This window comes from Schistocerca nitens, chromosome 11 (assembly GCF_023898315.1).
Source record: "Schistocerca nitens isolate TAMUIC-IGC-003100 chromosome 11, iqSchNite1.1, whole genome shotgun sequence".
In the NCBI taxonomy this organism is placed as follows: domain Eukaryota; kingdom Metazoa; phylum Arthropoda; class Insecta; order Orthoptera; family Acrididae; genus Schistocerca; species Schistocerca nitens.
The window spans coordinates 11,367,186-11,380,620 of record NC_064624.1 but is presented as its reverse complement, the minus strand read 5'-3'; the positions used below and the strand labels follow the sequence as shown (position 1 = coordinate 11,380,620).

The window sequence follows — 13,435 nt, the reverse complement described above, 5'->3', positions numbered from 1 at the left end:
CAATGTGTTCTTTTTTCCATTTCCAGGAGTGTAGATAAGCAGCTGTTATACAGTAAAATTTGGTGGCACCAGATTTATCAGATCAGCAGATTGCTTACTAATTTACACGATTCAGTTTAGCTGTAATAAGCACAAATAGAACCATAATTTTATGAAAAGCATAGATTGCTAATCATCAAACAGCGGAGATACCGGGTCACAGATAGGCACAATGTAAAGACTGTCAAACAAGTAAGCTTTCGGCCGAAAAGGTCTTCATTGGAATTAGACGATGTACACGCACATGTACCTGAGCAAATGCAACCCACACACGAGCGTCCGCAGTCTCCGGTTGCCGAGGCCTGTCTGCGACTCGGCGTTTCTGCTGTATGGTGAGCAGCAATCTATCCTTTTCATAATATTGTCATTATTCCATCCCAGAGGGTAGCGGTTAATACACTATACAGATTAAGTTGTTAGGGTTTCTTTCTGTTCTTTTCTTAATGTATACATTGTCTTGTACCAAATCCGTGAAAGATATCCTTATTGGAATCTACAGAAATGGATGGATCTAGGGATTGATGAATGAATGAAAGGAAGAGTGAATATTGCCCCAACAGAAGTGACGGCATGAATTTGTCTTCTGCTCAGACGCCACCTTATCCTATTTGTGCTGTATGAGCTGTCATTATCCTCTGGTAATTACTGCTAAAAAAATGATTTGAATGAGGTTTTTGCTGTCGATAAGTTTATTGGGTTTTGCTGTAGTTAGTAATGTTCACTGAAATTGTTGCAGGTGCCTGCTTCAGTTTGCAGAGAATCCAGTAGTAGCCCAGGGTAAGAGAGACACTTCTATTTTTAGTAAATTAGTATATATAAAAGCAGCACAAAGCTTTGCTGTATCCATAAATAGTTCTGATTGGTCCACAAGCATCAGATGAGTGTTCTACTAACAGAAAACTACAAAATAACAGTATCATTGTCAGTGTGTCGACCTTTTTACTGTCAACGAGCTGCAGTACAGTGTCAGTTACGTGACTTTCAGCAATCTAGCAGTTCTTATTGCCCGACATCTCTTTCTGTGTGAATCCCTACTGTACCGTACCTTCGGGATACCACAGCACCTTCTATTGTCACCTCTTAGGCATAATCCGGGAGCTTCCTGCCTGTGTGTATTTTTGTGGTATAGTATTGCTCAGATGTATTTTGTGTCTCCTGTCAGTACGGCAAGTAAAAGGAAGCCGAGCCATTTCTACGGAAGACGGGCGGAGTGTATCGAAGAGACCGATCGGAGGAAGACTCTTCGAAAACTGATTTCACTTTACGGTGTCGGATGTGTTACTGTTAGTGACTGTAAAAAAGACGTAGAAAAAATTGGGGAAAAACTGAAAAGGGTTGAACTTGTGAATCAATAAGGGGCACACTTAAAGTTGGAAAAACAGTGAAAAAGTGCGACTACGAATGAAGAGTTGAAGGGTCATTTTTACGGTTTGTTCAAAAACTGGAAAAGGGCTTGCCGTAACTGATCCCGTCGAGATTGAAGAGGCAGTATTTCTCCGGGAGACTCCTACTCTTCAGGGAGGACGGTTGAGTGAGATGTTTTTAGAGGAAAAAATTCAATTGTGGCTTCAGTTCCTATTGAAACAAATTTAAGCAATAAGAATGTGGGTTGTTATAACAATAGTATGAAAACGACAGATTGCTACTCACCACATGAGGAGGCATTGAGAGGCAAACAGGCACACGAGGCAAGAATGCTATATACCAGGTGTTCCACGTAAAACTGGTGTGCCTCACACACGATATGTGAGTAACAATTAACTAACTGAAAAATACTAGATAACGGTATCATTAAAAACTTGCGGTTACTTTTTATAAGAGATGCCGGAGGTGGTGGCTACAGGCTTCCGGACACGGCCGACTTCGCGTGACGACGTTACCGGCAACGCGCCGTAATTCTGTAGGCTCGGTGTCATTAATTTCTCTAGTGAAGTTCCATTTAAGTTTGTCGATTGTGCAATTGTTGTCAGCGTACACTGTGCTTTTTAGTGTGCCCCGTAAATAAAAATCACGTAACGTTTGGGGACAGTGTGGCCCAGAGGCATCTACTGACAAGTCGGTTATTAGGCCATACTTTTGCATCTGTCAACTGTGCACAGAAAGAATCAAAGATTTCCAGATATCCGGCACCGTTTAAGGTGTAACTGAAAAATACGGGGCCAGTGACTTGCGTGCCGGACGACGCACACCGAACACCTGCCTTCTCCGAGTGTAGAGGTTCTCCGTGCACAGTACAGGGGCCGTCCTGCGACCAGTATCTGCAGTTCTGGGAGTTAACGTAACCTGAGAAATCAAACCGGGCCTCACCCGATGTGAAGTAAAGCGAGGGATCTCAGTAACTGTTAGCGATCGGTGTTCACAGCCAGTTACGGTGACGAACTATTTTTTTCCCGCTCCTCAAATTTCGACTCTCGCACCACGCTCACCCGGTAGTCTCGGAATTTCGTATCTTCTAGTACACGGTGACAGGAGATACGAGATGTACACCGGTCTGCTGCGATAACGTCCTTACCGACTCGTGAGGACTTCACGTAATGTCTGTCCGAATTCTATCTACAGTTTCAGGAGTCCCCACTGTCGGTCACCTATTCCTCTGCACATTTAGAGTGGATGCTACAGCCCTCCACGTCTCGTTATATCTCGAATAGTTCCGGTCGAGGGGAGTTTCCTACCGAGACAATTCACTCGAAACGTTCCTCGAAAGAGGCTGTTTTTAGGTAACACTCCGTAATATCGATTTGCCATTCTAATGCAAACTGCCCCGTTTCTGTAACAACTCGAGAATACGAGCTTCTCACAACAACTGACACACGGACGTACAGCTACACTCAACTTCCCAATAAAATGCACTGTAGCCACTTCACTAGAGACGATTAACCGGTACGTGAGGTGTACCGGCCTTATGTGGGACACCTTGTATTATTTAGCAGTCAGACTTAAGTCCCTCATCAGATACGTACAAAACACACACACGGACACAGTTGTCTCCGGGTTTTGAGGCCCGACAGTTACACGAGCTGTAGCAGCAAACTCTTCTGGTGTAGGTATTTGGGCTACAGAAGGGGAAGGGGGGAAGAGGTAGCACGATAGGGACGGGAAAGGTGGCCGTGAGCATGCCGGGATGTGGCGGGAACTCGACGGTTTGTTACTAGGTGCAGCAGCGAGCGCTCGCAGTGGGAGGAGAAAGTAGGAGAGGAGGAAAGTAAAGGAGAGGGAAGGACTGCACAGGAGTGTCGGCAGTATAGGAGGCGTGCGGAGGGCCGGAGTGGGAGCGAGGAAAGGGATAGGGGCAGGTGAAGGATAGGGACTAGCGAAGATAGAGGCGGGGACGATTTTGGGAAAGAAGGAAGGATATGTCGTAGAAAAGGTTCTGCCCCCTCTCCCAGTGCAATTGTGAAAAACTGGTGCCCGTGGGAAAATCGAGATAGCACGGGCTGCGCCCCGTATTGCGTGCACAACTCGCTCGGCAACAGTAGGGTCTGACCGTCTCTCAGCCACGGCGTGGCAGTGGCTGTTCGTGCCGGCAGGCGGCTTGCTGGCGGTTTTGTCCACGTACGGGGTGCAACGAAAAGGGTGGCCAAACTTTCGGGAAATGTTCCTCGTGTGTAAAGAGATAAAATGTGTTATAAGGAATGCGTAGAAAAATAATACGTATTATACGGAACGGGTCCAGAAATGCTTTATTTCTGTGTTAGAGCTCATTTTCTACTCGTCTTCATAATTACACGAACAGAATGAACCACTATTACGTGGTATGTTTAAAATAAAATTGCGGCTTCATTCAGTTAAATTGTACAGTAAGCTCTAATTCTTAGGTCCACCATCAGGGTTTGTTGTTCCAATTGGAGGAAAGTAATGTTGACACGAGACTTCATTGCTCGGGGTGAGATGTGACAAACTTCATTGCTGTACCCGTATAAAGAATGCTGCGTCAGTTGTTTAGTGTTTGTCACGGATGCGGGATCCGGTACAGTGCACTGGAAGTTTTTACTCGAACGCAGAGTTGGCAGATGGCCATTTGGTGTACGGATTAGCTGTCGGTAATGACCACGGTGCCCAGGGTTTATGTCTGGAGAGATCTCCGGGACGACAGAGGCCCAACAGGACGTCGTTTGAAACAGTTGAGCGTCATCTTTTGAGCCTACTACTCACGGATAGGGCAGGCTTAGAAAGATGAAGACATTTTAGCTGTAATAGAAATTTCTTCAAGAAGTTGATGACAGTGCTAGTGTCAGTATAACACAGTTAGGTGTAACATGTAATGTTGCGCGCACGTTTATCTGGCGAGTGCTATGCGAGAACCTTCTGTACGTTTGCCACGTGCAGACATATCGGCAACAGACTTTTCCGCAAGAGTTCACTTTTGCAAATGGTGTATTCAGCATTGTCAGCCCTCATTTTGTTGCTCAGAAATGAGGCTCCATTTCAGAGTAGATTATTAACGCGTTGAAGCGTTGTAGAATCTTTGTGCTAACGTGGAGATAAATTGTTTCCAGACCCACATCCGTATAACATACGAGGACTATCCAGAAGGTACCAGACTTTGATTTATAGTGGCAGTAGGCGAGGCTACAGCAGCTGTCTCAGTGCCGTAACATTCCTACACTCGACATGCGTACGGCAGTGGTAGTGAGTCGTTTGAGTCTCTTCTGCTTTACTTTTTGTGCTGCGATAGAAAGTCTCGCCACTTGTGAGATGCGTTCTGCGATTAGGTTTTTGTTATCAAAAAACTGCAAAGCGATTGAAATTTATTGCAACCTTTGTGATGTGTACAGAAAAACTATAATGAGTGAAAGCAGAGTGAGGCAACGGTGCGTCGATTTTAAAAATGTCCGTACCGATGCTCACGATGCAGCCGCAGTGGTAGATCTAGTCTTGTGACTGAATGGGCCGGTGATGAAAATTGGCAACAAATTTCACAACTACGGAACATACACTACATGTACCCCAAATTTCGTGTAGTTTGATGCGTGAAACTGTGGTGAAGAAGCTCGGTTACCACAAATTTTGTGTAAGACGTGCTCCAAAATCCTAAAGGAAGACCACAAAAACAGAGGGCTAGCAGCAGCACTGACCTCCTTCAAAGATAACAAGAAAAATGGTAACAAAGTTATTGATAGTACGATAACAAAGGATGAGACTGGGTGAAGCGTGCCATATGGAAAACAGAGAGACAGTCGGTGGAATGGGGACACACAAATTCTCCCAAGAAACTGAGGAAGTGTTCGCAAATGCCATTAGCAATAAAGACTGTGGCTACCGTGTTTTGGGAAGCTAAGGGAGTGATTCTTGTCGATCTTCCTTGAACTTGACACAACAGTTACCTTAGAGAGGTATTGTGAAACACTGGCAAAGTTAAGACAGACAATACAAAACAACCGTCAGGGAAAACTTAGCACAAAATGAGAACTTTGAGAACTTTTAACATTGCAGCATGTCAGTAATCGTGAATAATTTTTACGATTATTGCCTCGACTGCAAATAGAAACCGAATGTCGCCCTATGTTTCGGCGCAGATAACCACGCCTTCTTCTGAACACACTAAAACTACAACCTGCCTAAAGAGGCACGGTCAAACATTAATACAGAACGCCCAAAAGGGCAAAAGACTCCCATGAAATGTAAACTAAACGGTACGTGTGTGCCGTGTCAATAGCTGTACTCAGCTGAGACGTCAGAAGCATGTTTCCTCACGCTGGCCAATGTCCGGTGGACCGTGGGCTCTCAGGTAAACTGATGTGGCGCCGGCAGCTAGGCTGTGAGAATGTCGGAAAGGAACGCGCGTGCGCAAATTGAGAAATCGTCTTCTTCCACGTGATTGGCATAAAATGTGTTACGAAAGTGATCCGATGACAGGGTCGAAGGCGCAGGAAGTTAATGAGTGCGTACGTATAATGTCCTAGCTCGAGCACAATTTTATAGAACTATAGACCGTGGATAGGCTAAAATTATATATGTGGAATAGCAAATTACACGGTCGGTCAAAACGCGTGCACGCAGGACAGACAAAATACCATCATCTAGGAGCAGGCTAAAACTGTGGGGGTGAATAACCCATTTTTCAATTACTTGGGATCGGTGAGACTATTTGGTGACTACGCTCGGATAGGCGTGTAAAGTTACTGTAATAAATTCTAAGTGCTATTGACCAGAAAAGGGTTAAATTAGTATGACAGGCTGAATGTAATTGCGTGAAAGGATGTACAATGTTGCCACCATCGCCCTTAATATCTAATGACTGAGAGAGGTCATTTTGAATAGTGCTATCGGATATGTACCAAAATAGTGTAAAAAGAACATAAAGCTAAACTATAAACTATATGCTATATGTGTTCACAGACCTCACTCGATTAAGCTCCAAGGTTCAGTACCTCGAGTACCTGATTTTAAGAAGCTAGTTTAGCTTTAGGTTCTTTTTACACTATTTTGGTACATATCCGATAGCCCTATTCAAAATGACCTCTCTTAGTCGTTAGACATTAAGGGCGACGAAGGCGACGTCGTACGTTTCTGTCAGACTGACGCGAGGCACATTCGATACGCTGTCCGCCGTTTCCTGTCACGAGTTAAAATAGAGAAACGGCACGTTCCACAAGAGATCGCAGGGTCGCAGGGGGTCACGTTTAGAATGTTGTAGTGGTTAATACAAAAAAAGAAAATGAGAAGAAAAGAAAAAGAAAAGGTTGAAAATGTGGGAAGAAATGATGAATAAAAAAAGGGGTTTTATAATCGTAAATGACTGTGAAAAAGGGGAAAAATGAAAAGCAAATCGGACTTTGTATTACAGAAAAGCTACCGGACTTCATTATTCGGAAAAGCTATTGTTGGGGTGGTCCTTGTGGCGTTTTTGAGCAAAAGTTAAACCAATTTCCACTACAAAAATTTTTGAAAAAGAACAGAGAACAACAAAATGTAACTGACAGGGGGAAATGGCGTAGCTTTGAGTTCATTCTTTACCAGGTTAACTTGTCTTCTTTCGGGCGGCGTACAGGTCTTCAAAAATCTCCTTCATTTCTGCGTGAAAAGTCTGCTCCGAAATCTTGCAATCGTCCAGGAATCACTAATTTATACCAATTAAAATCATCTTGATACTGTATGCAATTTAATTTACTTTGCTACTTCCATCCTCTGAATTTCTTAACAATTTCCACAATATGTCTACACATTAAAATCAGATCAAGACTAGCTATTAAGTTTTTTACACCAGCATCAGATCACGTCTGCCTTTAGCTTCGGCTATCGAGAGACAATTGAATCGAATAGAAAACAAAAAAAGTTACAATTTTGGTATTTTCTCTGCTGTCGAGCGCTCATACCGCTGCGACGGGATATTTTTTATCTGAGGGAACGAGTGTAGCGCGGCAAAATTCAAAGCCCCGCTACAATGTGCTGCGCAGTGTGTGCCTTCAGTTCAGCTGTGTTCATAATTGGAGCACTGCTTACCTTCCGTATAATCCTGCAGCCAGAAGTCTCCCCCCCAGGGGATCCACAACTCTTTTGTGGACACGTGCGTAGCGAGCACGGGACCCCGAGCTAATGTGGCCCTCCTTCCTTTCCGGGCTGCATACCTTCCCTTTCCGCATCCTTCCCCCCCCCCCCCATCTTCGCCCCCCCCCCCTCTCACCTCTGGTTCTTTCCTTCCCTTTCTCCCCCTCTGGGAGTATGGTTTGTGCCTACGTCCGGAGACGGATGCTCGAAACTGTTCCAAATTCCTTGCTTTCTACGCTTGCAAGTCCTCGTCCTTCCTCTGTCCTTCTCTTTTCCTTCCCTCTTCTCTTTGCCCTTTTCTCCGCTGCGGCGTTTGAGACCCCCTCTTCTTTCCTTTCCCTTTCCTTTTTTCCTCCCTGTGCGTGTCTGAAGGCCGACCCACGCACTTCCATGCGTAGCCGGTGACGGGGTAACGCGTAATTCCCCGCCCCGGGTAGACAGGTAGGACACGTACGTACCCCCTGGTAACGGCCAGGCCCAGGGAGGGGTGATTACCCGAGCTGATACCTTCCGAAAGTGCCGATTGGTCCCTCCGTCCGGCCGGCCATGGTGACCAAGCGGTTAAAGGCGCTACAGTCTGGAACCGCGCGGCCGCTACGGTCGCAGGTTCGAATCCTGCCTCGGGCATGGATGTGTGTGATGTCCTTAGGTTAGTTAGGTTTAATTAGTTCTAAGTTTTAGGCGACTCATGACCGCAGAAGTTAAGTCGCATAGTGCTCAGAGCCATTTTCCCTCCGTCCGTTTGTCGGGAGGTGTGACCTGAGGTGTGAACAATCACCTAAGGCGGGAGTGCCCTCAGTGAGGGCCCTCACAAGGGAGGAGCGCGCCATCGGAGACGCCGGTAATCGTGGGGGATACTTCCGCAATGGTTTCCTCACCTTCCACTATGTCTGCTCACAAGCGTAAGTTCACTGAGTCTCAGCCACAGACGGTTCTTCCATCATTGCCACAGTTCCTTGTTGTTTCTCGGTCTGACGAAGGTCACGACTTCTCCACGGTCAACCCTTTCATTATTCAGAAAGGTGTCGACGCAATTGCAGGTCCTGTAAAGTCTTGTTCCAGATTACGGAATGGCACCCTGTTGTTAGAAACACACAGTGCCCTCCAGGCACAAAAATTGCTGCGTACTTCTCTGCTCCACACCTTCCCTGTCCGGGTGGAACCGCACCGTACCTTAAATTCCTCGCGTGGAGTCGTTTATACACGCTCCCTCGATGGATTGTCTGACGAAGAAATTCAGCACTACCTGTCTGACCAGGGCGTAACGGCTGTCCATAGAGTTACGAAAAGGGTTGACACGAACATCATTCCAACCCGCACTGTCTTCTTGACATTTGACAGAGTTCAACTCCCATCGAAAATCAAAGCAGGCTATGAGATAATTTCCGTTCGCCCTTACGTCCCAAACCCTACGCGTTGCTATCGCTGTCAGCGGTTCAATCACACCAGCCAGTCCTGTTCCAATCCGGCCAAATGTGTTACGTGTGGCAAGGATGCCCATGAGGGTGCTTGTCCACCTCCATCCCCTCGCTGCATCAACTGTATGGGTGACCACGCTGCTTCCTCTCGAGATTGCCCCGTTTCTAAGGACGAAAAGCTCATCCAGGAAATAAGAGTGAAGGAAAAGGTGTCGACCCGCTCGAAAATTATTCGCCAGTCGACAGCCCACCGTGCCTCAGACAGGAAAATACAGCACTGTCCTTGCTTCTCCTCGGCCAACAAAGGAGGCGGCCACGCAGACTTGCGACCTCACCTTTAGTACCACGGTCGTCAGATCGGCCAGCGCAAAGATCGCCCGTTCAACCTCACCACTTTCGCCTGCCCACTCTATGGCTCACCCTTCGTCGGGTTCTGCTAAATCTCGAGCCCAAAAGTCAGACAACAAGTCTTCGAAAAAAGAGCATACTCGTGAAGAGTTTTTACGTACCGCAACTTCACAACCATCGGTTCCTCCTCCATCTAAACATCATACTTCCAAGAAGGCTACAAAGAAACACGGTTCCTCTCCTTCTCCGCCAAGGCGTGTCCCTTCTACAGCACCACCTGGCGGAAATCACCCTCGGCCGTCTTCTGTGTCGCCGAGGCGCACTGCCGGTGGCCGGTCAACCGGCCAATCGCTGGTGGCAGGAGCTGCTCCTGACCAACCTATGGATCAGGATCTTCTTCCTTTGGCTGAATGCCATTCCATGCTCTCGGTCGCAAGCTCTGAGCAGTCGTTGAGTTGACAGCACCCTTGGTCACATTCCTCCATTTTCTGTTCACCCTATGTCCATTATCCACTGGAATATCCGCGGCATTCGAGCCAATCGGGATGAATTGTCGATCCTCTTACGATCCTACTCGCCGGTCATCTTCTGTCTTCAGGAAACAAAGCTGCGTCCCCATGACCGCTTTGTTCTCCCTCATTTTCAGTCCGTCCGATATGATCTCCCCTCTGTTGAAGGCACTCCAGCACATGGAGGACTCATGATTCTTCTCCATGATACTCTCCATTATCACCCAATCCCCTTAAACAGTTCCTTCCAAGCTGTCGCCGTCCGTCTTTCCCTTTCTGGATACACGTTCTCTCTTTGTACGGTATACATTCCATCGTCCACACCAATGGCACGAGCTGATCTCCTTCATCTTCTTGGTCAGCTTCCACCCCCATATTTGCTGGTTGGGGACTTCAATGCCCACCACCCGCTTTGGGGATCTCCACATCCTTGTCCACGTGGCTCCCTATTGCTAGACGTCTTCCACCAAGCGGATCTAGTTTGCCCCAACACTGGGGTCCCCACATTTTTGTCTGCCTCCACGACAAATTTATCTCATTTGGACCTTGCGGTCGGTACTGTTCCGCTAGCTCAGCGCTTCGAATGGTTCGCCCTTGACGATACACACTCGAGTGACCACTTTCCATGTGTCCTTAGACTGCAGCCTCAACTGCCATATGTGCGCTCGCGACCCTGGAAGTTTGCCCAAGCCGATTGGACACTTTTTTCGTCTCTCGCGACATTCGATGACCGTCGCTTTCCGAGCGTCGATGATGAGGTCACACATATTACCGACGTTATTCTTACAGCTGCGGAACGTTCAATACCACGCACCTCCGAATTGCCCCGGCGCCCCCCAGTTCCTTGGTGGAACGAGGCATGCCGTGACGCAATACGTGAGCGGCGACGTGCTCTTCACATTTTCCGTCACCATCCTACTTTGGCCAACTGTATCCGATATAAGCAGCTCCGTGCGCGATGCCATCGCGTCATCCGCGATAGCAAGAAGGCAAGCTGGAAATTCTTTATTAGTTCATTTAACACCTTCACTCCCTCCTCGGAAGTTTGGAGTCGGCTTCGACGGTTCTCAGGCGCGCCTAGTTTCTCCCCGGTCTCTGGGCTCACTGTCGCGCATGATACCGTAGTGGACCCTGTCGCAATTTCTAACTCGTTGGGTCAGCACTTCGCTGCGATTTCGAGCTCTTCAAATTACCCGCCAGCGTTTCTCCCGAAGAAACGTGCAGCGGAAGTGCGACATCTTGCTTTCTCCTCTCAAAATCACGAAAGCTACAATACTGTTTTCTCCATGCGGGAACTCCAACATGCGCTCTCTTCTTCTCGCTCCTCCGCCCCGGGACCGGATGGTATCCATGTCCAAATGTTGCTGCATTTATCAACCCATAGTCTGCGTTACCTCCTTCGCCTCTATAATCGAATTTGGACCGACAGTACCTTTCCCAGACGATGGCGGGAAGCTATTGTCGTTCCCGTTCCGAAACCTGGAAAGGACAAACATCTCCCCTCTAGCTATCGCCCCATTTCTCTCACGAGTAGTGTCTGTAAGGTTTTGGAGCGTATGGTGAATTACCGTTTAGCTTGGTGGCTGGAATCCCGCAGTCTTTTAACACCAGCCCAATGCGGATTCCGAAAGCATCGTTCTGCAGTTGACCATCTTGTTGCTCTCTCCACTTATATCATGAACAATTTTCTCCGGAAACGCCAAACGGTAGCAATATTTTTTGATCTGGAGAGAGCATACGATACCTGTTGGAGGACAGGCATCCTCCGCACACTGTTCTCTTGGGGCTTTCGAGGCCAGCTGCCCCTTTTTCTTCGCGAATTTATGGCAGAGCGCACATGTAGGGTGCGGGTGAACACTACTCTCTCCCGCACTTTCTCCCAAGAAAACGGGGTACCCCAGGGCTCCGTGCTGAGTGTTGTACTGTTTGCCATCGCCATCAATCCAATTATGGATTGTCTCCTTCCTGATATCTCGGGCTCCCTCTTTGTGGACGATTTTGCGATCTAGTACAACTCTCAACGGACCAGCCTTCTTGAACGACGTCTTCAAGGATGTCTCGATCGCCTCCACTCGTGGAGCATCGAAACTGGCTTCCGTTTCTCACCCAGTAAGACCGTTTGTGTTAATTTTTGGCGACGTAAGGAGTTTCTTCCGCCCTCCTTACATCTAGGTCCTGTCAACCTTCCGTTTTCAGACGTCGCTAAATTCTTGGGTCTTATGTTTGACAGAAAACTGTGCTGGTCCTCCCACGTTTCTTATCTTTCGGCTCGCTGTCTGCGATCGCTTAACACCCTCCGTGTCCTGAATGGTACCTCCTGGGGAGCGGACCGAGTGGCCCTTCTCCGCCTCTATCGCGCCTTAGTGCGCTCGAAATTGGATTATGGAAGCATAGTCTACTCCTCTGCTCGGCCGTCTATTCTTCGGCGTCTCGACTCTATCCACCACTGTGGATTACGTTTAGTGTCTGGAGCTTTTTACACTAGCCCTGTGGAAAGCCTTTATGCTGAGACTGCTGAACCTCCGCTGTCCAATCGGCGAGCAGTCCTTCTGAGTCGTTTTGCTAGCCATCTGTCTTCCATGCCTGCTAATCCAGCCCATGACCTTTTTTTCGACGCCTCCTTTGATGTAGGGTATGCAGGCCGCTCCTCCTCCCTACTACCCCCGGGAGTCCGCTTCCGTCAACTGCTCCATTCTCTTTCCTTCCGCTTTCCTAAAACCTTCTTGACAACTTGGGGTACAGCACCGCCTTGGCTCCGTCCCCGGATCTGCCTGCTCCGTGACCTTTGTCAATTTCCCGAGGATGGTACCCCTACACTTGTTTATCGTCGGGCATTTGCTGCTCTATGTGCACAAATGACGGACGCCACATTTATTTACACCGACGGCTCGCAAACATCGTTAGGTGTAGGGAGTGCCTATATTGTTGGCGACACTCCAAATCACTTTCAGCTTCCCGACCAGTGTTCGGTTTATACTGCGGAGCTTTACGCTGTTCTCCAGGCTGTCCACTACATCCACCGCCATCAGCGGATACAGTACGTAATCTGCTCGGATTCTCTCAGCTCTCTCCTCAGTCTCCAAGCTCTTTACCCTGTACACCCTCTGGTCCACCGGATTCAGGACTGTCTGCGCTTGCTCCACCTGGGGGGGCGTCTCGGTGGCGTTCCTCTGGCTCCCGGGACACGCTGGTATCTGTGGGAATGAGGCGGCCGATATAGCGGCCAAGGCTGCAGTCTCTCTTCCTCGGCCAGCTATTCAGTCGCTTCCCTTCACCGATCTACGGAGCGGTTTATGTCGCAAAGTTGCTCATTTATGGCATGCGCATTGGTCAACACTTCCCCGTAATAAATTGCGGGAAGTGAAGGCCCTTCCTTGCGGTTGGACCTCTTCCTCCCGAACGCATCGTCGGGAGGAGGTAATTTTAGCTAGACTCCGGATAGGGCACTGTCTTTTTAGCCATCGACATCTTTTAAGCGGCGATCCTCCCCCACTCTGTCCCCACTGCTCTCAGCTGTGGACGGTCAGACACCTTTTAATTGAGTGCCCCTATTTTAATCCGTTACGCTCCCGTCTACAGCTATTGCCTGATCTATCGTCGATTTTAGCAGATGACACGCGCTCAGCCGACCGC

At 48.1% G+C, this 13,435-nt stretch overlaps 1 protein-coding gene across 6 annotated transcripts in view; it reads left to right on the top strand.

Moving 5' to 3' along the window:
- The window catches only part of LOC126213463 (uncharacterized), a 149,017-nt gene that overhangs the window by 120,646 nt on the left and 14,936 nt on the right, over positions 1-13,435 (top strand). For all 6 annotated transcript variants that reach the window (XM_049941239.1, XM_049941238.1, XM_049941236.1 and 3 more), the window contains one exon: positions 776-816. In XM_049941239.1, the coding sequence (XP_049797196.1) occupies positions 776-816 (41 nt within the window). The remainder of the gene's footprint in view (positions 1-775; positions 817-13,435) is intronic.